Source organism: Salvelinus namaycush, chromosome 4 (assembly GCF_016432855.1).
Source record: "Salvelinus namaycush isolate Seneca chromosome 4, SaNama_1.0, whole genome shotgun sequence".
Lineage (NCBI taxonomy): Eukaryota > Metazoa > Chordata > Actinopteri > Salmoniformes > Salmonidae > Salvelinus > Salvelinus namaycush.
The window spans coordinates 74,880,268-74,908,225 of NC_052310.1; the positions used below are offsets into that span (position 1 = coordinate 74,880,268).

Sequence of the window (27,958 nt, forward strand, 5' to 3'; positions counted from 1 at the left end):
AAAGATGAAAGGTTCATGTTTGTTCCATGGCTTTGCTGTAATGTTTAGGTATTTAGGAATTGGAGAAGAAAAAGGATGTCGCGCAGCCCTAGGACCTCACTGTGATCTCAGGGTGGAACCTTTTTAATCCAAAAATGGGCCTGTTTAAGGGACGTGCTGATCAAACGTGCTCCTGGCCAAGAAGGAATCTGGAATGTGAATAAAGGGAGAGGTGAGAAAGGAGAGGAAGAAAAGGAGAAGAAGAACGGAAAAGAGTGAGACCGTGGGAGGCAGAAAGTGACAGATCGTGGGAGGCAGAAAGTGACAGACCGTGGGAGGCAGAAAGTGACAGACCGTGGGAGGCAGAAAGTGACAGACTGTGGGAGGCAGAAAGTGACAGACTGTGGGAGGCAGAAAGTGACAGACCGTGGGAGGCAGAAAGTGACAGACCGTGGGAGGCAGAAAGTGACAGACCGTGGGAGGCAGAAAGTGACAGACTGTGGGAGGCAGAAAGTGACAGACCGTGGGAGGCAGAAAGTGACAGACCGTGGGAGGCAGAAAGTGACACAGCGTGGAAGGCAGAAAGTGACAGACCGTGGGAGGTAGAAAGTGACAGACCGTGGGAGGCAGAAAGTGACAGACCGTGGGAGGAGAAAGTGACAGACCGTGGGAGGCAGAAAGTGACAGACCGTGGGAGGAGAAAGTGACAGAGCGTGGGAGACAGAAAGTGACAGACCGTAGGAGAAGAAAGTGACAGAGCCTGGGAGGCAGAAAGTGACAGACCGTGGGAGGCAGAAAGTGACAGACCGTGGGAGGAGAAAGTAACAGAGCGTGGGAGGCAGAAAGTGACAGACCGTGGGAGGAGAAAGTGACAGACCGTGGGAGGCAGAAAGTGACAGACCGTGGGAGGAGAAAGTGACAGACCGTGGGAGGAGAAAGTGACAGAGCGTGGGAGGAGACGGATCTCATAGACTAATCTCATAGACAGGAACTGGGAGAGACGGAAAGAACAGGGATTTAGAGAAACAGAGAGACTGGCTGAGAGAAAGAGAGAGAGACTGGGGACAGGCAGACAGAGTGAGTGAAGCATAGAGGGAGAGAGTCATTGAGTGAGACAGAGACAAAGGGAATAATTGAGTGGGAGGCAGACATTGAGGGAGAGAGTCATTGAGTGAGACAGAGACAAAGGGAATGATTGAGTGGGAGGCAGACATTGAGGGAGAGAGTCATTGAGTGAGACAGAGACAAAGGGAATGATTGAGTGGGAGGCAGACATTGAGGGAGAGAGTCATTGAGTGAGACAGAGACAAAGGGAATGATTGAGTGGGAGGCAGACATTGAGGGAAAGAGTCATTGAGTGAGACAGAGACAAAGGGAATGATTGAGTGGGAGGCAGACATTGAGGGAGAGAGTCATTGAGTGAGACAGAGACAAAGGGAATGATTGAGTGGGAGGCAGACATTGTGGGAGAGAGAGAAAGAAGAGGGGAAGGATACATTAAGGGAGAAGGGGAGAGGTAGTCTGAAAGAGGGAAGTTGAGAGAAGAGAGGGGCAGAGGGTGACGTCACTAGTTGGATTGCAGTGTTGAGTCCTACTAACTACTATAATCCTGATTAGGGAAAAACCTAAGGGAAAACCCCAGGAGCCCTGAACGACAGAACGAGAAAGAAGGAGTAGAGAGAGAACGACAAGAGTCTCTCAACCACCCAGAGAGAGACAAGAGGAGAGGAGACAGAGACAGAATAAGGATTCTTTTTAATCTGGGAATTAGGAGAGTAGGCATCACAGAAACTACAGAAAAGGAACCACATAACCACAGTAAGTAGATTATTAATCTGTGTAAAAAATGTTTTTTAAAGACTGCAGAGAAGCAGGAATTTGTAGTCCCTGCATTACATAGCTACTTTCTTCATTGATTTCTTCTCATATTTCATTGCCTCATTCTGCCGACCCCTCGTACCTAACCTGTCGCCATACTCTCGTCATTACCCTATAACCGCCCTCTCCCCTTCCTCCCCTCTCCCCCTCTCCAGGTCAGGATGCCCACTAACGGGACAAACTGTCCACTGAAGCTGCAGTTTGGTCTGATCAATCATGAGAGTTGCTACCTCACCGCAGAGGCCTTTGGCTTCAAGGTGAGATACCTCATCTGACACAGCTTAGTCTTACTGTGTTCCTGTCTAGACTGGTGCCAGTCTGGTCTGCTTTAGCCAACTCCTTTGTCCTTTTCATGCCAGAGAAGAGTAGATGCCAAACAAGTTTGTCTAAAGCAGGAAAGAGTTTGAAAGGAGGAAGACAGGAGAAGAGGGTAGGACGGAGGGAGACAAGTGGAGCTATTCCCAGTGCTCTGTTTGACAGTGATCTCTCCTCCATCAGTAGAGCTATTCCCAGTGCTCTGTTTGACAGTGATCTCTCCTCCATCAGTAGAGCTATTCCCAGTGCTCTGTTTGACAGTGATCTCTCCTCCATCAGTAGAGCTATTCCCAGTGCTCTGTTTGACAGTGATCTCTCCTCCATCAGTAGAGCTATTCCCAGTGCTCTGGTTGACAGTGATCTCTCCTCCATCAGTAGAGCTATTCCCAGTGCTCTGTTTGACAGTGATCTCTCCTCCATCTGTAGAGCTATTCCCAGTGCTCTGTTTGACAGTGATCTCTCCTCCATCTGTAGAGCTATTCCCAGTGCTCTGTTTGACAGTGATCTCTCCTCCATCAGTAGAGCTATTCCCAGTGCTCTGTTTGACAGTGATCTCTCCTCCATCAGTAGAGCTATTCCCAGTGCTCTGTTTGACAGTGATCTCTCCTCCATCAGTAGAGCTATTCCCAGTGCTCTGTTTGACAGTGATCTCTCCTCCATCAGTAGAGCTATTCCCAGTGCTCTGTTTGACAGTGATCTCTCCTCCATCTGTAGAGCTATTCCCAGTGCTCTGTTTGACAGTGATCTCTCCTCCATCTGTAGAGCTATTCCCAGTGCTCTGTTTGACAGTGATCTCTCCTCCATCAGTAGAGCTATTCCCAGTGCTCTGTTTGACAGTGATCTCTCCTCCATCAGTAGAGCTATTCCCAGTGCTCTGTTTGACAGTGATCTCTCCTCCATCAGTAGAGCTATTCCCAGTGCTCTGTTTGACAGTGATCTCTCCTCCATCAGTAGAGCTATTCCCAGTGTTCTGTTTGACAGTGATGGCTCCTCCATCTGTAGAGCTATTCCCAGTGCTCTGTTTGACAGTGATCTCTCCTCCATCAGTAGAGCTATTCCCAGTGCTCTGTTTGACAGTGATCTCTCCTCCATCTGTAGAGCTATTCCCAGTGCTCTGTTTGACAGTGATCTCTCCTCCATCAGTAGAGCTATTCCCAGTGCTCTGTTTGACAGTGATCTCTCCTCCATCAGTAGAGCTATTCCCAGTGCTCTGTTTGACAGTGATCTCTCCTCCATCAGTAGAGCTATTCCCAGTGCTCTGTTTGACAGTGATCTCTCCTCCATCTGTAGAGCTATTCCCAGTGCTCTGTTTGACAGTGATCTCTCCTCCATCAGTAGAGCTATTCCCAGTGCTCTGTTTGACAGTGATCTCTCCTCCATCAGTAGAGCTATTCCCAGTGCTCTGTTTGACAGTGATCTCTCCTCCATCAGGTGAATGCATCGGCCCCCAGTCTGAAGAGGAAGCAGGTGTGGACGTTAGAGCAGGACTCCCAGGTCCCCCAGGTGGTTTACTTCCGCAGCCATCGGGGCCGATACCTGGCCTCCGACAAGGATGGCAAGGTCACCTGCGAGGCCGAGGTCCAGAACACAGACTGCCGCTTCCTGATTGTTGCCCAATCAGACGGCCGCTGGGCACTGCAGTCTGAACCCTATCTGAGGTTCTTTGGAGGCTCCTGGGACAACCTGTCCTGCTTCACCCAGGTGATCACAGAGGCGGAGCTGTGGGCAGTACACCTGGCGCTCCACCCGCAGGCCAACCTGCTCAGTATGGCCCGCAAGCGCTACGCCCACCTGTCACCCCGCAACGGCGAGATCACCGTGGACCGGAAAATTCCGTGGGGCGTGGCAGCGCTCTTGACGCTAGTCTACCTGGATGGGAAGTACCGGCTCAAGACCTGTGACAGCCGTTACCTAGTCAACGATGGGAAGCTGTCAGCGGAGAGCGGTAGGGGCACAGGGTACACACTGGAGCTGAAGTGTGGGAAGCTGGCATTTAAGGACTGTGAGGGGAAGTACCTGAGTCCCATGGGCCCCACGGGGACACTGAGGTCTGGCAGGTGCAGCAAGCCGGGGAAGGACGAGCTGTTTGACCTGGAGGAGAGCCACCCTCAGGTGGTGCTGATGGCAGCCAACAGTAAATATGTGTCTATACGGCAAGGTAAGACATACACCACATACACAGTAGAGGAAACACAGTATGAACATGTGCATCACACACACATAAATATACAGTACACACCTCTTACATTGTCTTTCTGTTTTTAGTTTTTCACTCTCTCTCTCCTCTCTAAAACTACTCTTACAACTGCTACTACTTCAACTACTGCTACTGCTACTACTACTCCCACATAATTCTTGTACCACGTAATACCTACTGTGGTAACTGAGCTTTCAGATGTACAGGAAATACATTAGTGGCCGTATTGAATATGCATGGACCCATACCACTGCCACTCGATAGGGATGTTTGACAGCCGATAGGGACTGTTCCATAATTATGGGTAATGTAGTTTTCAGGTTCCTTATCTTGTCATATTGCCTGAGGTTGGATGTTTCCTCGAAGAACAGATGAACACAGTTGATATGGTGTCGGGTGTGTGTGTGTGCGTGCGAGTGTGCATGCGTTGATTGATTGTTCTGTTTCTAACATTCTATTATTGTGTTGTTATAGGGCTTTTAGTAGTAAAATTCCACTGCTTCCTTACAGTAGCTTAAAGGAATATTTTAGGATGTTGGCAATGAAGCCCTTTATATACTTCCCCAGAGTCAGATGAACTCATAGATACCATTTTTATGTCTCTGCATCCAGTATGAAGGAAGTTAGAGGTAGTTTCGTGAGCCAATGCTAACTAGCAGTTACATAAACTTCCAGTCATTGCGCTAACGCTAGTTAGCAACTTCCTTCAAACTGCATGCAGAGACTTTATAAATGGTATCCACGAGTTCATCTGACTCTGGGGAAGTAGATATCCTGAAGTATCCCTTTAACTTTAGAGTGCTTTTGAAACCCACTGCAGAATAATGTCTCTTTCCCATTGCCCGAGCGACAAACAACTGCATTATCATAGACCCGGTAGCTGATTCCAGAATCTGCCATGTTATTAGTATCTCATCTCTTAAAATCGAGATTGAATCTAGAGTAAATCTATTCCAAGAATCTAGAGCAGTAGTATTATTCAAAATCGGGGTCGCGACCCAAACTGCAGTGGGGTCGCCAAATAATTAAAATAAATGTAGGAACAAAAAATTAAGCGCACACACACTATATATATACAAAGGTATGTGGACACGCCTTCAAATTAGTGGATTAGTCTATTTCAACCACACCTGTCATAGGATGCCATCTTTCCAACAAGTCAGTTCGTCAAATTACTGTAAACTGTAAGTTCTGTTTTTGTGAAGTGGAAACATCTAGGAGCAATAACGGCTCAACCACGAAATGGTAGGCTACACAAGCTCACAGAACGGGACCACCAAGAGCTGAAGCACGTAACTCGTAAAAATTGTCTGTCCTCGGTTGCAACACTCACTACCGAGTTCCAAACTGCCTCTGGAAGCAACATCAGCACAAGAACTGTTAGTCGGGGGGTTCATGAAATGAGTTTCCATGGCCAAGCAGCCGCACACAAGCCTAAGATCACCATGCGCAATGCCAAGCATCGACTGGAGTGGTGTAAAGCTCGCTGCCATTAGACTCAGAGCAGTGGAAAAGCATTCTCTGGAGTGATTAATAACTTTTTCCCATCTGGCAGTCCAACAGACGAATCTGGGTTTGGCGGATGCCAGGAGAACACTACCTGCCTCAATGCATAGTGGCAACTGTAAAGTTTGGTGGAGGAGGAATAATGGTCTGGGGCTGTTTTTCATGTTTCAGGCTAGTTAGTTCCAGTGAAGTCAAATCTTAATGCTACAGCATACAATGACAATCTAGACGATTCTGTGCTGCCAACTTTGTGGTAACAGTTTGAGGAAGGCCCTTTCCTGTATCAGCATGACAATGACCACATGCACAAAGCGAGGTCCATACAGAAATGGTTTGTCGAGATCGGTGTGTGTAACGGATTTCCTCTTCGTCTGAGGAGGAGTAGCAAGGATCGGACCAATGTGCAGCGTGGTAAGTGTCCATAATGAGAATATTTAATAAATCAACAGAACACTGAACAAAATAACAAAAGTACAAACAAACAACCGAAACAGTCCCGTATGGTACTAACACAGGAAACAACCACCCACAAAACACAATAGAAAACAGGCTACCTAAATATGGCTCCCAATCAGAGACAACGACTGACACCTGCCTCTGATTGAGAACCATACTAGGCCCAACACATAGAAATCTACCAACAGAACAAAACATAGAAAAACAACATAGAATGCCCACCCCAACTCACGCCCTGACCAACTAAAATAAAGACATAAAAAAAGGAACTAAGGTCAGAACGTGACAGTGTGGAAGAACTTGACTGGCCTGCACACAGCCCTGACCTCAAACCCATCAAACACCTTTGGGATGAATTGGAACACCGACTGCGAGCCAGGCCTTATCGCCTAACATCAGTGCCCAACCTGACTAATGCTCTTGTGGCTGAATGGAAGCAAGTCCTCAGAGCAATGTTCCAACATCTAGTGGAAAGCCTTCCCAGAAGAGTGGAGGCTGTTATAGCAGCAAAGAGGGGACCAACTACATATTAATGCCCATGATATTGGAATGAGATGTTCGACGAGCAGGTGTCCACATACTTTTAGTCATGTAGTGTATTATTGTATGGGACAATACATACCCGGCCGGTACGAGAGGGAGAAGGGCCCATCTGGCTTGGCTGGAGTTGAGGCGCTTGGCGATGCGGAGATACTCCAGGTTCTTGTGGTCAGTCCACACAATGAACAGATGTTCCGCCCCCTCCAGCCAGTGCCTCCATTCCTCCAACGCTATCTTCACTGCGAGAAGCTCCCAATTCCCCACATCGTAGTTCCTTTCCGTGGCGTTGAGGCGATTGGAGAAGAAGGTGCAGGGATGTAGCTTGAGGTCAAGGGCAGAACGCTGGGACAGGACAGCCCCCCACTCCGACGTCCGAAGAACCGGTCTCCACCACGAACTGAGATGGATCCGGAGGAACCAGGATGGGAGCTGTGGTGAAGCGATGTTTGAGGTCCTGGAACGCCCGGTCAGCAGCTGTGGACCACATGAACGGAACCTTTGGCGTGGTGAGTGCTGACAAGGGGGAAGCCATGGTGCTGTAACCCCGGATAAAGCGGAGATAGAAATTGGCGAACCCCAGGAAATGTTGCAGCTGCACCCTGGACGTAGGCTGAGGTACACTCCATCACTGCTCTCACCTTCCCGGAATCCATCTGGATACTCCCAGCAAAGATGATGTAACCCAGAAAAGGTGATGGTGGAGCGATGGAACTCGCACTTCTCTGCCTTCACAAACAGCTGATTCTCCAGAAGGCGTTGAAGGACCTGCTGGACGTGGAGCACATGTTCTTGAGGGGAGTGGGAGAAGACGAGGATGTCATCAATGTAGACGAAGACGAACCGGTTCAACATGTTGCGGAGAACATCATTCACCGGAGCCTGGAACACAGCGTTTGTGAGGCCAAAGGGCATTACCAGATACTCGTAGTGGCCACTGGCCGTGTTGAAGGCGGTCTTCCACTCATCCTCCTCTCGTATCCGCACCAGGTGGTAGGCGTTCCGGAAATCCAGCTTGGAAAACACGGTGGCCCCCTGGAGCGGATCGAAGGCCGAGGAGATGAGTGGTAGCGGGTAACGGTTCTTAACCGTAATGTCGTTGAGTCAAGAGGTCGACCGATTATGATTTTTCAACGTCGATACCGATAACGATTATTGGAGGACCAAAAAAAGCCGATACCGATTAATCGGACGATTTTTATATATATATTTGCAATAATGACAATTACAACAATACTGAATGAACAATGAACACTTTTATTTTAACTTAATATAATACAACAATAAAATCAATTACTCTCAAATAAATAATGAAACATGTTCAATTTAGTTGAAATAATGCAAAAACAAATTGTTGGAGAACAAAGTAAAAGTGCAATATGTGCAAGTGCAATATGTGCCATGTAAAAAAAGGTTTAAGTTCCTTGCTCAGAACATGAGAACATATGAAAGCTGGTGGTCCCTTTTAACATGAGTCTTCAATATTCCCAGGTAAGACATTTTAGTTTGTAGTTATTATAGGACTATTTCTCTCTATACCATTTGTATTTCATATACCTTTGACTATTTGATGTTCTAATAGGTACTTTAGTATTGCCAGCCTAATCTCGGGAGTTGATAGGCTTGAAGTCATAAACAGCGCAATGCTTGAAGCATTGCGAAGAGCTGCTGGCAAACGCAGTAAAGTGCTGTTTGAATGAATGCTTACGAGCCTGCTGCTGCCTACCACCGCTCAGTCAGACTGCTCTATCAAATCATAGACTTAATTATAATATAATAACATACAGAAATACGAGCCTTAGGTCATTAATATGGTCAAATATGGTCAAATATGGTCCGGCAACAATCATTTCGAAAACAAAACGTTTAGTCTTTCAGTGAAGTACGGAACCGTTCTGTATTTTATCTAACGGGTGGCATCCAAGTCTAAATATTGCTGTTACATTGCACAACCTTCAATGTTATGTCATAATTACGTACAATTCTGGCAAATTAGTTCGCAACGAGCCAGGCGGCCCAAACTGTCTCTGCGTGCAATGAACGCAAGAGAAGTGACACAATTTCCCTAGCTTTTTGCCACTATAGGGGGTGCTGTTTTGCATTAGCATAATTTGCTCTACAGATTAAACGGCTTCCTACTCAATTCTTGCTCGTACAATATGCATATTATTATTATTATTGGATAGAAAACACTCTCTAGTTTCTATAGCCGTTGGAATTTTGTCTCTGAGTGGAACAGAACTCCTTCTACAGCACTTTTCATGACAGGGAGTCAGATTTCAGACATCTTGGCCCCTGATCTGGGGTCGGTTTAAAGGTCCCTGTAAATGCTATGGAGAAACAGACACTGCTTACGTCTTCCCCTGGGTGTCAGTACGTGGTGACGCTTTGAATGGAGTCGATTGCGCAATCAGGGCCTGTATAAAACAGCAAATACCGGAAGTAGCTTCCCTTTGCTGCCTGCGCCTGACGCACGAAGGACGTCGGACTCGCCTCCTTCCAACCTGTTGTTTAGCCAGTAATATTTCTCCGGTCATGTTTTTACTCGTTATAGGTGTTAAAAACATCATAAGGTAGTTAATTTAAACCGTTTTATAGCAATTTATATCCGTTTAGGGCGATTTTATGGCATTTCTGTGTAATACACTTTGAAGCGCTGGGCACGTTTCCAGTTCATGCCGAACGTTAGTGGGCATTTCCACATGGCAAGAGGACAGCTTTCGACCAAAAGACGATTAGACCCAAGAAAGGATTCATTGCCCAAGATTCTGATGGAAGAACAGCTCATAGTAAGAACAATTTATGATGATAAATCGTGTTTCTGTCGAAAAATGTTAAACGCTTATGCCGCCATTTTGTTTTGTATAGCTTCGCTTGGCGCAACCTGTATTGAAAAGTAAGGATAATTTAAAAAATGTAATTCAGCGATTGTATTAAGAATTAAATTGTCTATCAATCGCTGTCCACCCTGTATTTTTTAGTCAAGTTTATGAGTATTTATGTATAAGACTAGATCACTGTCTAATATGGCGCACGACATTTTCTGACCAGCTGGGCTACTTTTCTCATTGTCTAACCATGATTTTGGTGGCTAAATATGCACATTTTCGAACAAACTCTATATGTATGTTGTAATATGATGTTACAGGAGTGTCATCGGAAGAATTCTGAGAAGGTTAGTGAAAAAATTAATATATTTTGGCGATGATAACGATATCGCTCTCTTTGGCTTGAATCAATGGTCGGGTAACGTTTGCATATGTGGTATGCTAATATAACGATTTATTGTGTTTTCGCTGTAAAACACTTAGAACATCTGAAATATTGTCTGAATTCACAAGATCTGTGTCTTTCCATTGCTGTGAGTTGTGTATTTTTAAGAAATGTTTTATGATTAGTAATTAGGTAATACACGTTGCTCTGTGTATTTATTCTAGTCAAGTTGTGATGGTGGGTGCAATTGTAAACTAGGATTTATACCTGAAATATGCACATTTTTCTAACAAAACCTATCCTATACAATAAATATGTTATCAGACTGTCATCTGATGAGGTTTTTTCTTGGTTAGTGGCTATCAATATCTTTATTTGGCCGAATTGGTGATAGCACCTGATGGAGTAAGAAACTGATGGAGTTAGGAAAGTGCTGTCTTTTGCTAACGTGGTTAGCTAATAGATTTACATATTTTGTCTTCCCTGTAAAACATTTTAAAAATCTGAAATGGTGCCTTTATTCACAAGATCTGTATCTTTCATTTGGTGTCTTGGACTTGTGATTTAATGATATTTAGATGCTACTATTTAATTGTGACGCTATGCTAGTGATGCTAATCAGTGTGGGGGGGGTGGGGGGTGATCCCGGATCCGGGGTTGAGAGGCGGTAAAAGTTAATATTGCCTGCTAACATGAATTTCTTTTAACTAAATATGCAGGTTTAAAAATATATACTTGTATTGATTTTAAGAAAGGCATTGATGTTTATGGTTAGGTACACATTGGTGCAACGACATTGCTTTTTTTGCGAATGCGCTTGTTAAATAACCGTTTGGCGAAGTAGGCTGTGATGCAATGATAAATTAACAGGCACCGCATCGATTATTTGCAACGCAGGACAAGCTAGATAAACTAGTAATATCATCAACCATGTGTAGTTAACTAGTGATTATGTTAAGATTGATTGTTTTTTTATAAGATACGTTTAATGCTAGCTAGCACCTTACCTTGGCTCCTAGCTGCACTCGCAAAACAGGTAGTCAGCCTGCCACGCAGTCTCCTCGTGGAGTGCAATGTAATTGGCCATAATCGGTGTCCAGAAATGGCAATTACCGATTGTGTAACGCTTGTCGTGGTTGGAAGAAGAGGAGGACCAATGCGCAGCGTGGTAAGTGTCCATTTTGATTTAATAAGATTCACTGAACACTGAACAAAACAATAAACGACAAACGAACACTCCTGTACCGTGAAGCAAAATACAGAACAGAAAAATAATCACCCACAAAACACAATGAAAAACAGGGTACCTAAATATGGCTCCCAATCAGACAACGACTGACACCTGCCTCTGATTGAGAACCATACTAGGCCAAACACATAGAAAAGGACAATAGAACAAAACATAGAAGAAACAACATAGAATGCCCACCCCAAATCACGCCCTGACCAAACTAAAATAAAGACATAACAAAGGAACTAAGGTCAGAACGTGACAGATTGTTATGAAAACTTGAAATCAGCCCTAATTAATCGGCCATTACGATTAATCGGTCAACCTCTAGTTGAGTCCCCGGTAGTCAATACACGGGCTCAGGATCTTGTCCTTTTTCTCCACGAAGAAGAAGCCTGCGCCGGCGGGAGAAAAAGAGGGACGGATAAATCCAGCAGCTAGGGAGTCCCCAATGTAGGTATCCATAGCCTTAGTCTCCGGTCCCGACAGAGAGTACAGATGTCCCCGGGGCGGCGTGGTGCTAGGGGGAAGGTCAATCTCACAGTCATATAGTCGGTGCGGCAGAAGCGACGTGGCCCGGGCCTTGCTGAACACCTCCCGAGGTCCTGGTACTCCGTAGGAATGGTGGAGAGGTCAGGGGGACCTTCCGAGCCCCCAGGAAGATATCACAGGGAAGATTGTGGTGACTTCAGGCAATGGGCGTGGCAGAACGGGCTCCAGCCCATGATGGCACCAGTATACCAGTTAATGAGGGGATTGTGTCATTGGAGCCAGGAGAATCCCAATACCACAGGAATCCGAGAGGTCCTTGATGAGCAGGAACTGAATAGCCTCTCTATGGTTCCCTGACACCCGTAAGTGAATGGGAGTGGTGTTGTGGGTGACTTGGGCCTCTAGAGCGCCCGTCCAGCGCTCTAACATCCATGGGAATGGAGAGGGGCTGAGTGGGGATGTTCAGCTTGGACGCCAGGGTAGCGTCCCAAAAAACTATTGTCGGCCCCAGAGTCAATGAGAACCCGGAGAGATTTGGACTGGTCTGCCCACAGCAGAATGGCATGAAAATGGGTGGGAGCAGTGGAAGCAGGAACGTTCTCCATATGGCCCACCAGAGTCCTTGCTCCTGCCGGTGAACCTGGCTTCTTTAGAGGACAAGAGGGCACAAAATGACCAAGAGTCGCGCAAAACAGACAACTGTTCATGTCGATCCTGTATTGCCGTTCCGCTGGTGACAGCCCAGCTCTACCTAGTGGCATAGGCTCAGGAAGTGGTGACTCGGACATTTTCGGCAGCCCTCGGGGCATGTCGGGAAGCCTCAGGTCCTCTCGGCAACGAGACCATCAGGAGCTTTCAGGTTGACTCGGAGGCAAGGTGGGATCCCTGGGCGTGCGAGCAAAATCGAATTCCCTCTCCCTCCGTCGTTCCTGTAGTCGCCCATCGATTCGGATGGTCAAAGCGATGAGGGAATCGAGATCCATAGGTAACTCCCGAGCAGCAAGCTCGTCCTTGACCTCCTCCGAGACGCCTTGCAGGAACATATCAAACAGTGCTTCCTGGTTCCAACCACTCTCCGCTGCCAACATGCGGAAATCCACCGCATAGTCAGCCATACTGCAGGCACCCTGCTGAAGCTAGATTAGACTTTGGGCAGCTTCTCTCCCGGAGAAAGGGGCGTAAAAAACCTTCTTCACCTCTGCCACGAATCCCTCCTGACTAATGCATATGACCGGCTGCTGTTCCAATACAGCAGTAGCCCAGGTGATAGCCCTCCCGGACATCAGCATGATGAGATAGGTTATCTTGGAGCCATCCGAGGGGAAGGAGGAGGGCTGAAGCTCGAAAATGAGGGCACACTGAGCTAGAAACGCCCGACAGGTGCTCGACTCTCCATTGAAGCGTTCCGGGGGGGAAAACGGGGCTGCCGAGAAGGTGGAGTGGCACTGCCAGCAGCTGGGTTACTGAGGTTTTACTGAGGGGCTGTGGGGTACCACCGTGGTAGGCTAACCCCCAGACAACCCACGGAATTGCTCCAGCAAACCGTCCAATGCCTGGTCATGGTGTTCGGCCAACGTTTGGACCCCCTCCATAAGGCCACGAAGCAGTTCCTCGTGCCTCCCTATGGTGGCTCCTTGGGAGGAGATGGCGTCGCGCAGCTGGCCCGGGTCTGCTGGGTCAGTCATGGCCAGTTAGTACAATCAGGTATCAAGGTAGACCCAGATGCAGACTGTGGGAAGTAACAATGTTTATTACAGCAACAGGGGCAAAGGTGCAGGACGGCTGGCAGGCTCAGGGTCAGGTCAGGCAGAGGTCGGTAATCCAGAGGTGGGGCAAAGGTACAGGATGGCAGTCAGGCTCAGGGTCAGGGGCAGGCAGCGTGGTCAGGTGGGTGGGTGCAGGGTCAGGACAGGCAAGGGTCAAAAACCAGGAGGATGAGAAAAGAGAGACTGGGGAAAAGCAGGAGCTGACACAAAAACGCTGGTTGGCTTGACAAAAAGACGAACTGGCAACAGACAAACAGAGAACACAGGTATAAATACACAGGGGATAATGGGGAAGATGGGCGACACCTGGAGGGGGTGGAGACAGCACAAAGACAGGTGAAACAGATCAGGGTGTGACAGTGTCATTAGTCCCCCGCTGAAGTTTGAATACCACTGATCTGATGTTCAGTGTACAGTCTGTGTGTTTGATGCTGGGGTCTTTGGCCCATGACACTTGCTCTGAGGTAAAGATGCGGGGTAGTGTTACTCCAACCTGAGGGTTGGAACTGTACCTGTGGTTCATTATTCCTGGTTAGTGCTACGATCTGCAACAACCAAATGGCTGAGTGAGACGAGCAGAAAGGGATGACCTCGAGGCCTGAGGACTATAGGAAACATCAGGGAAGATATGCCGATGACCAGTGGTGTAGTGGAGGGTAAACGCAAATGAACGCAGTTTACACACCTTTTTTTTGCCGGGACAGTTTACCTACCTGTTGCAGAATAATGCATAAAAAATATAGGGAGTGTTACTTTTTTTTACCGCAACCGCAATCAGAGTTTACCCACCTTTTTACCCACATGTTTACCCACCTGTTGTTTACCCACCTGTTGATTACCCACCTGTTTACCCACATGTTTACCCACCTGTTTACCCACCTGTTTACCCACATGTTTACCTACCTGTTTACCCACATGTTCACCCACCTGTTGTTAACCCACCTGTTGTTTACCCACCTGTTTACCCACATGTTTACCCACCTGTTTACCCACCTGTTTACCCACCTGTTTACCCACCTGTTTACCCACATGTTTACCCACCTGTTGTTTACCCACCTGTTGTTTACCCACCTGTTTACCCACATGTTTACCCACATGTTTACCCACCTGTTGTTTACCCACCTGTTTACCCACATGTTTACCCACATGTTTACCCACCTGTTGTTTACCCACCTGTTTACCCACCTGTTGTTTACCCACCTGTTGTTTACCCACCTGTTTACCCACATGTTTACCCACCTGTTGTTTACCCACCTGTTGTTTACCCACCTGTTTACCCACCTGTTTACCCACATGTTTACCCACCTGTTTACCCACATGTTTACCCACCTGTTGTTTACCCACCTGTTTACCCACCTGTTGTATTCCCACTACATCTCTCTACCCCCAAGCCATAAGACTCCTGAACAGCTAATCAAAGGGCTACCCAGACCCCTCTTTTACACCACTGCTATTCTCTGTTTATTATCTATGCATAGTCACTTTAACTCTACCTACATGTACATATTACCTCAATACCCCGCACATTGACTGCACCGGTACACCTTGTATATAGCCTCGCTTGTTATTTTACTGCTGCTGTTTAATTATTTGTTACTTTTATTTTATATTTTCTACTTATCTATTTATCTACTTATCTACTTATCTTATCTAATCTATCTTTTACTTAACACTTATTTTTTTAAATGTTAAAGTCTTAAAGTCTTTACAGTCTTAAAGCATTGTTGGTTAAGGGCTTGTAAGTAAGCATTTCGCTGTAAGGTCTACAACTGTTGTATTTGGCGCATGTGACAAATAACATTTGATTTGATTTACTAGTGCTGATAGACACTCATACGGGGTACACACAAGCTTTCTCGCTCGCAGACACACACATAAAAACTCACACATACACACTTTCCCTCCCTCTCCATCTTATACCTACAAACATGTACTACACACACACTCTTTCACAAACACAAGCTTTCTCTCTCTCTTTCTCTCCAACACACACTGTATTGGTGAGTGGTGAGGTGCAGAGTGTGTTAAATCATTTATAGCGCCAGGGCGGTTGATCACTGAAGGCGGGGAGTCTGTTTTCAGAAATCCAAGCCCTGCTCTAATTCAAGCTCTGGGTCTCTGGCCCACACCACACCGGGAACACAGCCGGTAGCAACTCAGCCCACAAATCAGAAAGTCAGCTGGGTCAGTCAGTCAGCCACAGACCCCAACCCAGTAATGGAGATAAAGGAGGTTGAGAGGGGGACCCAGGGAGAGAACTGGGAAGAGAATAAAGGAGGAGAGGGAATGGCAAGGGAGGAAAAAAGGGGGCATGGTGAGGGGGGAGAGAAAGGGGAAAGGTGAGGGTTAGAAAAGGAGAGACTGTAGGGGAAAGCAAGGGAGAGGGTGGGGAGAGAGGGATAGACTGTATGCATAGGAGAGAGAACAGAGAGGAGGAGGAGAGAGAGAGAGAGAGAGAGGAGGAGAGAGAGAACAGAGAGGAGGCGAGATAGCAGAGAGGAGGAGAGAGAGCAGAGAGGAGGAGAAAAAGAGCAGAGAGGAGGAGAGAGAGCAGAGAGGAGAAGAGGTAGCAGAGAGGTGGAGAGAGAGATAGCAGAGAGGTGGAGAGAGAGATAGCAGAGAGGAGGAGAGAGAGAACAGAGAGGAGGAGGAGAGAGAGAGCAGAGAATAGGAGAGAGAAAGAGAGCAGAGAGGAGGAGAGAGAGAACAGAGGAGATGAGAGAACGCAAAGAGGAGGAGAGAGAAAGCAGAGAGGAGAGAGAGAACAGAGGAGAGAGAGAACAGAGAGGAGGAGAGAGAGAACAGAGAGGAGGAGAGAGAGAACAGAGGAGGAGAGAGAGCAGAGAGGATGAGGAGATAGCAGATGAAGAGAGAGAGTAGAGAGGAGGAGAGAAAGAGCAGAGAGGAGAAGGAGGAGAGAGAGCAGAGAAGAGGAGAGAGAGAGAGCAGAGAGGAGGAGAGCAAGAACAGAGGAAGAGATGGAGGAGAGAGCAGAGAGGAGGAGGAGATAGCAGAGAGGAGAGAGAGAGCAGAGGGGGAGAGAGAACAGAGAGGAGGAGAGAGAGAACAGAGAGGAGGAGAGAGAGAACAGAGGAGGAGAGAGAGCAGAGAGGAGGAGGAGATAGCAGAGGAGGAGAGAGAGAGCAGAGAGGAGGATAGAGAGAACAGAGAGGAGGAGAGAGAGATAGCAGAGAGGAGGAGAGAGAGAAGAGAGGAGGAGAGGGACGAGGAGAGAGGTAGCAGAGAGGAGGAGAGAGAGATAGCAGAGAGGAGAGAGAGAACAGAGAGGAGTAGAGAAAGAGCAGAGGAGGAGAGAGAGAACAAAGTAGGAGAGAGAGAGCAGAGGAGAGAGAGAGAACAAAGTAGGAGAGAGAGAGCAGAGGAGGAGAGGAGAGAGAGAACAAAGTAGGAGAGCGAGAACAAAGGAGGAGAGAGAGAACAAAGGAGGAGAGAGAGCAGAGGAGGAGAGAGAGCAGAGAGGAGGAGAGAGAGCAGAGAGGAGGAGAGAGAGCAGAGAGGAGGAGAGAGAGCAGAGGAGGAGAGAGAGCAGAGGAGGAGAGAGAGCAGAGAGGAGGAGAGAGAGCAGAGGAGGAGAGAGAGCAGAGAGGAGGAGAGAGAGAACAAAGGAGGAGAGAGAGCAGAGAGGAGGAGAGAGAGAACAAAGGAGGAGAGAGAGCAGAGGAGGAGAGAGAGAACAAAGGAGGAGAGAGAGAAAAGAGGAGGAGAGATAGCAGAGAGGAGGAGATCGCAGAGAGGAGGAGAGAAAGAGCAGAGAGCTATCTCTCTCTCTCAGAAACTGACTTAATACTTCTCTCTCTCTTCAATCCAACTCCTCTCTTTTGGCTTCTCTCTCCTGCCTTCCCTCTCTCTTTCTGTTAACGTGGTGTGTGTGCATCAAATCTGTTATCATGTCTGTCATCACCTCTCTTTCCTCCCTGGGGTACACTGATCTGCTCTGGCCGGAAAATGAAAGAGAGACGAACGCTCAAATACACACACACACACACACACACACACACACACACACACACACACACACACACACACACACACACACACACACACACACACACACACACACACACACACACACACACACACACACACACACACACACACACACACACACACAATCCTAGCACAGTCTGATAGACAGATGAAGGATGCAGTGAAATAAATAAAGTGAAAAAAAAGAGAATGGCAGACATGGAGGAGAGCAAGTGAGAAAGATACAAAGGGGAGAGAGGGATGGAGAGAGGAATGGAGAGAGGAAGAGGGGGACAGTGGGCCACCTTACCATAGATAACGGGTGGCAGAGAAACTCTCTGATGGATTAGTCGGTCCTGATCCAGTTTAGGGTGGGCAGGCAGGTGGACGGGCTTCCAGGAAGGCCAACACCAGGAAAGTGGAGATGGGTCTGGGGTCTGTTCCCAACCTTACACTAGACTAGTGCAGCACAAGGGGATGTGTGAAATGGCTAGTGGTTTTCAAACCTCTCCTCAGGGACACCCAGCTGTTCCATTTGAACTATTCCATGGCTAGCACACTTGATTCAACTTGTCAACTAATAATCAAGCCCTTGAGGAGGTGAATCAGGTCGGCTAGTTCAGGATTACAACAAAATTGCTAAACGTCTGGGTATCCCCTAGTAAAGGTGTGAAACCACTGCTCTGGGCTGTGTAGCAGTCAGTGTGCAACACCAGGCCACAATCTAAATGGCAGCATCTGGTATGCTGGACTAACCGTGGTGTCAGCAATGTCTTTCAAGATATCAGATAGGTATATCATCTTCTATTAATGGCCTCTGATTCCTGTCTTCTTCCTCTCTCATTCTGTCCTCCTTTCTCTCCTCTTTATCTCTAGATTGGCTGTAGTGTGATCACAGCTGAGCTCCGTAAACTGTTATGGTGATGGTGTGCTGTGAAATGGACAATAAAGCGTGACGCACTGCTGAGATGAGAATCCGATCAAACAAACCATTCCTGGTGATAAGATAGAGAGGTTTTTACACTCCTATACTGGGGGATAGGCTTATAGTTGCTTTAGAAACCTCAGTGTAACTTAGGAGGACCCAAGTGTATGAGACTGGTTAATCAAGTGAAGGGGCTGGCAGAATCTGCCTAAATCAAATCACATTTTATTTGTCACATGCGCCGAATACAACAGGTGTAACCTTTACAGTTAAGTGTGTGCATGCCTGTGTCCGTTGGTGTGCATGCAAATTAAAGCTTGCGTGTCGGTGGTTGGTGGTTGGTGTGGAAGCATCGGCCTCCCCCACTGAGCATGGACCAAACAATCTGCTCTTTTTTGCTTATTCTTTTTTTCCCTTCCCTCTTTCATTTGGGGATTGGATGGATTGGCAGATTGGCACTCCAAAGCTGCTTAGAGCATGGCCCCACTGGGATAGATAGAGACGGGAGGAGGAGTGGACGGGGGATAGATAGAGACGGGAGGAGGAGTGGACAGGGATAGATAGAGACGGGAGGAGGAGTGGACGGGGATAGATAGAGACGGGAGGAGGAGTGGACGGGGATAGATAGAGACGGGAGGAGGAGTGGACGGGGGATAGATAGAGACGGGAGGAGGAGTGGACGGGGGATAGATAGAGACGGGAGGAGGAGTGGACGGGGGATAGATAGAGACGGGAGGAGGAGTGGACGGGGGATAGATAGAGACGGGAAGAGGAGTGGACGGGGGATAGATAGAGAAGGAGTGGACGGGGATAGATAGAGACGGGAGGAGGAGTGGACGGGGATAGATAGAGACGGGAGGAGGAGTGGACGGGGGATAGATAGAGACGGGAGGAGGAGTGGACGGGGGATAGATAGAGACGGGAGGAGGAGTGGACGGGGGATAGATAGAGACGGGAGGAGTGGACGGGGATAGATAGAGACGGGAGGAGGAGTGGACGGGGGATAGATAGAGACGGGAGGAGGAGTGGACGGGGATAGATAGAGACGGGAGGAGGAGTGGACGGGGGATAGATAGAGAAGGAGTGGACGGGGGATAGATAGAGACGGGAGGAGGAGTGGACGGGGATAGATAGAGACGGGAGGAGGAGTGGACGGGGGATAGATAGAGACGGGAGGAGGAGTGGACGGGGGATAGATAGAGACGGGAGGAGGAGTGGACGGGGATAGATAGAGACGGGAGGAGGAGTGGACGGGGGATAGATAGAGACGGGAGGAGGAGTGGACGGGGGATAGATAGAGAAGGAGTGGACGGGGGATAGATAGAGACGGGAGGAGGAGTGGACGGGGATAGATAGAGACGGGAGGAGGAGTGGACGGGGGATAGATAGAGACGGGAGGAGGAGTGGACGGGGGATAGATAGAGACGGGAGGAGGAGTGGACGGGGGATAGATAGAGACGGGAGGAGGAGTGGACGGGGGATAGATAGAGACGGGAGGAGGAGTGGACGGGGGATAGATAGAGACGGGAGGAGGAGTGGACGGGGGATAGATAGAGACGGGAGGAGGAGTGGACGGGGGATAGATAGAGACGGGAGGAGGAGTGGACGGGGATAGATAGAGACGGGAGGAGGAGTGGACGGGGGATAGATAGAGAAGGAGTGGACGGGGGATAGATAGAGACGGGAGGAGGAGTGGACGGGGGATAGATAGAGAAGGAGTGGACGGGGGATAGATAGAGACGGGAGGAGGAGTGGACGGGGGATAGATAGAGACGGGAGGAGTGGACGGGGATAGATAGAGACGGGAGGAGGAGTGGACGGGGATAGATAGAGACGGGAGGAGGAGTGGACGGGGGATAGATAGAGACGAGAGGAGGAGTGGACGGGGATAGATAGAGACGGGAGGAGGAGTGGACGGGGATAGATAGAGACGGGAGGAGGAGTGGACGGGGGATAGATAGAGACGGGAGGAGGAGTGGACGGGGGATAGATAGAGACGGGAGGAGGAGTGGACGGGGGATAGATAGAGACGGGAGGAGGAGTGGACGGGGGATAGATAGAGACGGGAGGAGGAGTGGACGGGGATAGATAGAGACGGGAGGAGGAGTGGACGGGGATAGATAGAGACGGGAGGAGGAGTGGACGGGGGATAGATAGAGACGGGAGGAGGAATGGACGGGGATAGATAGAGACGGGAGGAGGAGTGGACGGGGGATAGATAGAGACGGGAGGAGGAGTGGACGGGGGATAGATAGAGACGGGAGGAGGAGTGGACGGGGGATAGATGGGTAAGGGATCTGTGTCATTAAAGGATTAACAAAATGATTTAGGGATATTCTGGGATAAGTCTAATGTTGGCATGAGCCCTCCACAATCTGTTTCACCAGGGCTTAGTTGTGGTGTTGTGCTATTGTTTGTTTCCTAATACAAACCACAACATGGATACCACGAAAAAGACTAACATTTTGTGTTGAACATTAATTAATTAATGAGTTAATTGGTTACAGCATGGCCAAATCAAACTGCCTGTTTTGGTCACAAAGGGCTAGTGATGTGTGTGTGTGTGTGCGTGCGTGTGTGTGTGTGTGTGTAGCATATGCGTGCCTTTGTCTATCAAAACGTGAAACTAATGCCCCATGTATATAGAGTCACCTCATATTCTGTGCATATAGTGTTGTTTACTCACTGTGTATGTATGTACTGTATTCTCAACATAGCTCATCCTAACATACCTTCTATTGTACATATCATTCTCTTTTCCAGATTCTATACTGTCTATACACACCATGTATTACAATTTCTCTCAAATGTTGTGCACAAATTTGTTTACATCCCTGTTAGTGAGCAGTTCTCATTTGCTAAAATAATCCATCCACCTGACAGTTGTGGAATATCAAGAAGCTGATTAAACAAGATGATCATTACACAGGGGAACCTTATGCTGGGACAATAAAATTCGACTCTAAAATCAGCTATTTTGTCACACACACAATGCCACAGATGTCTCAAGTTTTGAGGGAGCGTGCAATAGGCATGCTGACTGCAGGAATGTCCACCAGAGCTGTTGCCAGATAATTGAATGTTTATTTCTCTACCATAAGCCACCTCAAACATTGTTTTGGAGAACTTGGCAGTACGTCCAACCCGGCCTCACAACCACAGACCACGTGTGTGGCATTGTGTGAGCAAGTGGTTTGCTGATGTCAACGTTGTGAACAGAGTGCCCCATGGTGGGGTTATGATATGGGCAGGCATAAGCTACCGACAACAACCAAATAGCATTTTTTATCGATGGCAATTTGAACGCACAGAGATAACATGACGAGATCCTGAGGCCCATTGTTGTGCCATTTATCTGCAGCCAACACCAAGTTTCAGCATGAAACTGTCACGGCCGTCATAGGGAGGAGACCAAGGCGCAGCGTGATAAGCGTACATTCTTCTTTATTTAAAGAATGAACACTGAACAAAACGAACAAAATAACAAAACAAACCATGAAGTTAATATGGCTAGTGCAGACAGGCAACTAAACATAGAATAAGAACCCACAAAACCAAAAGGGAAAATGGCAACCTAAATATCCCCAATCAGAGACAACGATAAACAGCTGCCTCTGATTGGGAACCAATTCAGGCCACCATAGACATACATATACCTAGACTCACAAAACCCCTAGACATACAAAAAATCCTAGACAATACAAAACAAGCATACCCACCCTCGTCACACCCTGACCTAACCAAAATAATAAAGAAAACAGAGATAACTAAGGTCAGACGTGACAGAAACATATAGTGGGGCGGCAGGTAGCCTAGTGGTTAGAGCGTTGGGCCAGTAACCAAAAGGTTGATAGATCAAATCCCCGAGCTGACAAGGGAAAAAATCTGTCATTCTGCCCATGAACAAGGCAGTTAACCCACTGTTCCTAGGCCATGATTGTAAATAAGAATTTGTTATTAACTGACTTGCCTAGGAAAATCAAATCAAAAATAATGTGAAAGGATCTGTACACAATTCCTGGAAGCTGAAAATGTCCTAGTTCTTCCATGGCCTGCATACTCACCAGACATGTCACCCATTGAGCATGTTTGGGATGCTCTGGATCAACATGTACAACAGCATGTTCCAGCAACTTTGCAAAGCCATTAAAGAGGAGTGGGACCACAATCAACAGCCTGATCAACTCTATGCAAAGGAGATGTGCCATGCTGCATGAGGGAAATGGTGGTCACACCAGATACTGACTGGTTTTCTGACCCACACCCCTATATATTTTTTTAAGGTATCTTTGACCAAGTCTATATTCCCAGTCATGCGAAATCCATAGATTAGGGCCTAATTAATGTATTTTAATTGACGGATTTCCCTATATGAACTGTAACTCAGTAAAATCTTTGAAATGGTTGCATGTTGCATTTATATTTTGTTTCAGTATGTAATTCATGTTAATGCTATTAGCATTTGGCATAATGGACAGAGGTTTTTAACAGTATAGTGGGTCATCCACACGTGTGTGTTTAAGAGTAAGAGTGTGTGCCCATAGATTTCAGACAGCCTGTAATGACGGCCTTTTAGGCCTAGGCGTCCCGCTAGCGGGACAACTTCCGGTGAATCTGGAGGGCACGCAATTCAAATAAATAATCATAAAAATTATGGACATTAAACATTTAGGTACATATAAGTTTCTTATATCAGTTGAAAGCTTAAATTCTTTTTAATCTAACTGCACTGTCCGATTTACAGTAGCTATTACAGAGAAAACATGCCATGCGATTGTTTGAGGACGGCGCCCCACAAAATATTTTTCCACCGGCACAGGTTTCATAAATTTACAAATAGCGATTAAATATTCACTTACTTTTTGAAAATATTCCTCTGATTTGTCATCCAAAAGGTCCCAGCTATAACATGTGTTGTTGTTTTGTTTGATAAAATCCTTCTTTACATCCCAAAAAGTCTGTTTAGTTGGCGCCATCGATTTGAGTAATCCACTCGTTCAACATGCAGAGAAAGGAATCCAAAAATCTACCCCTAAATTTTGTTTCAACAAGTCAAAATAAGTTTCTATTTACTCCTCAGATACCCTAAAATGTAATCAAACTATAATATTTCTTACGGAAAAAAGTATGTTCAATAGGAAACCGATTTTAGCAGGTGCGTCCTGTCTTCATGGCGCACGCAAACACGAATTTCCAAGGCTGTGTCCCTGTGCTAAAACTGATATTTCTTATTTGTTTTTGAAATTACAAGCCTGGAACCTTGAACATAGACTACTGACACCCTGTGGAAGCCATAGGAATTGCATCCAGGGAGCTAATTTTCTAAATGACCTTATACTTGCCATTCTAAGAGGATGGTCTCTCAAAAAAAATCTGGTTGGTTTTTCTTTGGATTTTCTACTATCATATCTATTGTGTTATATTCTCCTACATTATTTTAACATTTCTACAAACTTCAAAGTGTTTTCTTTCCAATGGTACCAATTATATGTATATCCTGGCTTCAAGGCATGAGCAACAGGCAGTTTACTTTGGGCATGTCATTCAGGCGGATATTTAGAAAAAAGGTGCCTAGCCCTAAGAATTAGGGTATCAATGAAACTTTCAGTTGGATTGATTTCGGACTGAACATATCATGAAAGGAACTTAACTGATGTCGCACCTCTGGCCCCTCCCAGGAGTGAGCATCTCGGCCAATCAGGAGGACGAGACGGACCTGGAGACGTTCCAGATGGAGATAGACAAGGAGAGCAGGAAGTGTCTGTTCCGGACTAATGAGGGGAAATACTGGGCCCTTGTGGCCCATGGAGGCATCCAGACTACAGCCACGGAGAGGTAACCCTAACCCTATCTCCAGCTGCAACCCTAACCCTAGCTCCAGCTGCAACCCAAACCCTAGCTCCAGACGCAACCCTAACCCTAGCTCCAGCTGCAACCCTAACCCTAGCTCCAGACGCAACCCTAACCCTAGCTCCAGCTGCAACCCTAACCATATCTCCAGCTCCAGCTGCAACCCAAACCCTAGCTCCAGACTAAACCCTAACCCTAGCTCCAGCTGCAAATCTAACCCTATCTCCAGCTGCAACCCTAACTCTATCTTCAGCTGCAACCCCAACTCTAGCTCCAGACTCAACCCTAACCCTAGCTCCAGACTCAACCCCAACTCTAGCTCCAGCCTCAACCCTAACCCTAGCTCCAGACTCAACCCTAACCCTAGCTCCAGACTCAACCCTAACCCTAGCTCCAGACTCAACCCTAACACCTATCTCTAGACTCAACCCTAACCCTAGCTCCAGACTCAACCCTAACCCTAGCTCCAGACTCAACCCTAACCCTAGCTCCAGACTCAACCCTAACCCTAGCTCCAGACTCAACCCTAACCCTAGCTCCAGACTCAACACTAACCCTATCTCCAGACTCAACCCTAACCCTATCTCCTGACTCAACCCTAACCCTAGCTCCAGACTCAACCCTAACCCTAGCTCCAGACTCAACCCTAACCCTAGCACCAGACTCAACCCTAACCCTAGCTCCTGACTCAACCCTAACCCTAGCTCCAGACTCAACCCTAACCCTAGCTTCAGCTGCAACCCTAACCCTAGCTCCAGACTCATCCCTAACCCTAGCTCCAGCCTCAACCCTAACCCTAGCTCCAGACTCAACCCTAACCCTATCTCCAGCTGCAACCCCAACTCTAGCTCCAGACTCAACCATAACTCTAGCTCCAGCTGCAACCCCAACTCTAGCTCCAGACTCAACCCTAACTCTAGCTCCAGCTGCAACCCCAACTCTAGCTCCAGACTCAAACCTAACCCTAGCTCCCGCTGCAACCCCAACTCTAGCCTGAATCTCTGAAACCCAGAACTAAAATAATTGCGTCAGATGCTGGATAAGGATCTGAGGAAGATGCATGAGATAAGATACTAACCAGACTAGTGAAGTCTCCACCCCTCTAAAGAGGAACTCACAGCCAAAGCACGGGCCAAATGTCCCATCCCCTTCCGACATGAGAAAGATGCAAACACCAGTGAAATAGTGATTTGTCCAAATGATCAGTGACAGAAAAATCAGCAGACTGAAAACGAAGTTCCTTGTCACTGGTCACGTCTGTTGACAGACGCTACGATACTATCCTATGCTACGTGAGTCTGTCAACAGTCTGTCCATGAGATTACCCTAGCTTTAACCCTAACCCCCTCTCCAGCCACAATCCTAACCCCCTCTCCAACCACAATCCTAACCCCCTCTCCAACCACAACCCTAACCCCCTCTCCAGTCACAACCCTAACCCTCTCTCCAGCCACAATCCTAACCCCCTCTCCAGCCACAATCCTAACCCCCTCTCCAACCACAACCCTAACCCCCTCTCCAGTCACAACCCTAACCCTCTCTCCAGCCACAATCCTAACCCCCTCTCCAACCACAACCCTAACCCCCTCTCCAATCACAATCCTAACCCCCTCTCCAACCACAACCCTAACCCCCTCTCCAACCACAACCCTAACCCCCTCTCCAACCACAACCCTAAACCCCTCTCCAATCACAATCCTAACCCCCTCTCCAACCACAACCCTAACCCCCTCTCCAACCACAATCCTAACCCCCTCTCCAACCACAACCCTAACCCCCTCTCCAATCACAATCCTAACCCCCTCTCCAATCACAATCCTAACCCCCTCTCCAATCACAATCCTAACCCCCTCTCCAACCACAACCCTAACCCCCTCTCCAATCACAATCCTAACCCCCTCTCCAGCCACAACCCTAACCCTTTTTTCTCCAGGTCTGCCAACACAATGTTTGCAGTGGAGTGGATGGGCCGCAGGGTGGCACTACAAGCCAGTAACGGGAAATACATCTGCGCCAAGAAGAACGGCCAACTAGCAGCCGTCAGCGACACCGTAGGTCAGTGTGTGTGTTTGTGTGTGTGTGTGTGAAAGTGGTTGAGTGGGTTCCATGCTTCTTATATTCTTTAAACCTAAGATCCCTATCCATCATTTCTACCTCTTTTTCCCTCCTCCTTCCCTCTCGTTCCCCTCTTTCTCCTCCCTGATCAGGTGAGGATGAGAAGTTGGTTCTGAAGCTGATAAACCGCCCCATGCTGATCCTGCGAGGGGAGAATGGCTTCATCTGCCACCATAAGAACTCCAACATGCTGGATGCCAACAGATCAGTCTATGACATCTTCACACTGCACTTCAGTGACGGGGCCTACCACATCAAAGGTGAGGTTATGATATACACATTATAGCTTACTGCATAGAATTCAATGTGTTTTCTTTCTATAAATAATGAAGAATTTCCGTGCAACTTCTAATTTTTAATCTATTGTTTTCTGCTTTAATCTGTCTTGATGTGTAAAGGCCTTTCGTATAGTGCTGCCAGTTCAATGTTGTCTCTCTCTCTCTCGCCCCCTGTAGGTGAGGGAGGGAGGTTCTGGTATGTGAACAGCAGTGGTCTGGTGTGTTCAGACGGAGAGACACCAGATGACTTCTCTTTTGAGTTCCTGGAGCACGGACGCATCTCCATCCGAGACAAGAACGGCAGATACCTGCGAGGCCAGGGGGGAACGCTGAAGGGAGATGGGGCTACCCCGGACAGCTCTGCCCTCTGGGAGTACTGATCCAAGACTATATGGGGACCACTCTCCTACCCTGCTGGATGTAGAGGTTACCCCCAAGTACAGCTCAAGGATCAGATTGGGGCAGATTACCACATTACCCTAACCCCAATGTCCTAAGCTTAATGAATAGATTGGTACCAGTAGTTAGTGGCAACTTCTGCCCTCTCCCATACAGCCCTTTCTGGCCCTGTCTCACACCACTCAACCTACTCCTGGCATTCCAGCCACAGGAGAGGGCACAAAGAGGTAACAATGACTATTTTCATAGGGGAGGCGGGGAAGGCAGAAGAGGGAGTAAGGGGTTCCATGTTTTCAGTTAAGAAAGAGGGGATGTTTGGTGGAGTCAACACTGTTCAGTGACTCAACGCCACAGTCCAAACATAGTTATGCATTATAGGCCTATGAGCATTTTACTATGTGTTTTTTAATCAACATGTTACTAGTAAAAGTCAAGGTTCAGGGTAACTATCATACTCACACACAGAGGCGTAGTCATGGCTTGGGTTTTCATTTTGTAACATTGTTTTGGCTACAACACTATTCATGATACGGCAGAAATTAAACTACTAATATTTTCATTGTCCACACAGAGGAGCAAAAATGGCTTAGGTTTCCCATTTTGAAGTTTCTTCTGGTTTCTACTGGTCCTCTGAAGCTCAGTTGGTAGAGCTTGACGTTTGCTACGTAAGGATAGTGAATTCGATTGCAGGGACCACCCATGTGTAAAATGTATGCACACATGACTAAATCGCTTTGGATAAAAGCATCTGCTAAATGGCATTTATATTATTATTATATATTATGATATATTATTATTATTTTACTACAGCGGCTACAAATACTACTATCTGCC

The 27,958-nt window shown here is 47.4% G+C and overlaps 1 protein-coding gene across 1 annotated transcript; it reads left to right on the top strand.

The window, feature by feature from the left end:
- Nucleotides 1-2,018: 2,018 nt before the first annotated feature.
- Nucleotides 2,019-27,105, top strand: LOC120045724 (fascin-2-like). The gene is made up of 6 exons (XM_038990663.1): nt 2,019-2,114; nt 3,604-4,330; nt 24,161-24,317; nt 26,266-26,387; nt 26,540-26,707; nt 26,903-27,105. The coding sequence occupies exons 1-6, from the start codon at nt 2,019-2,021 to the stop codon at nt 27,103-27,105; spliced, it is 1,473 nt and encodes a 490-aa protein (XP_038846591.1).
- Nucleotides 27,106-27,958: the final 853 nt, after the last annotated feature.

What these genes read in the sequence shown, in the direction of transcription:
- LOC120045724 (XM_038990663.1), top strand. Translation starts at nt 2,019, where the DNA reads ATGCCCACTAACGGGACAAACTGTCCACTGAAGCTGCAGTTTGGTCTG. An exon ending in CAGACTACAGCCACGGAGAG is followed by an intron (nt 24,318 to 26,265) that starts GTAACCCTAACC and finishes TTTTTTCTCCAG; the next exon opens with GTCTGCCAACACAATGTTTG. An exon ending in CGGGGCCTACCACATCAAAG is followed by an intron (nt 26,708 to 26,902) that starts GTGAGGTTATGA and finishes CGCCCCCTGTAG; the next exon opens with GTGAGGGAGGGAGGTTCTGG.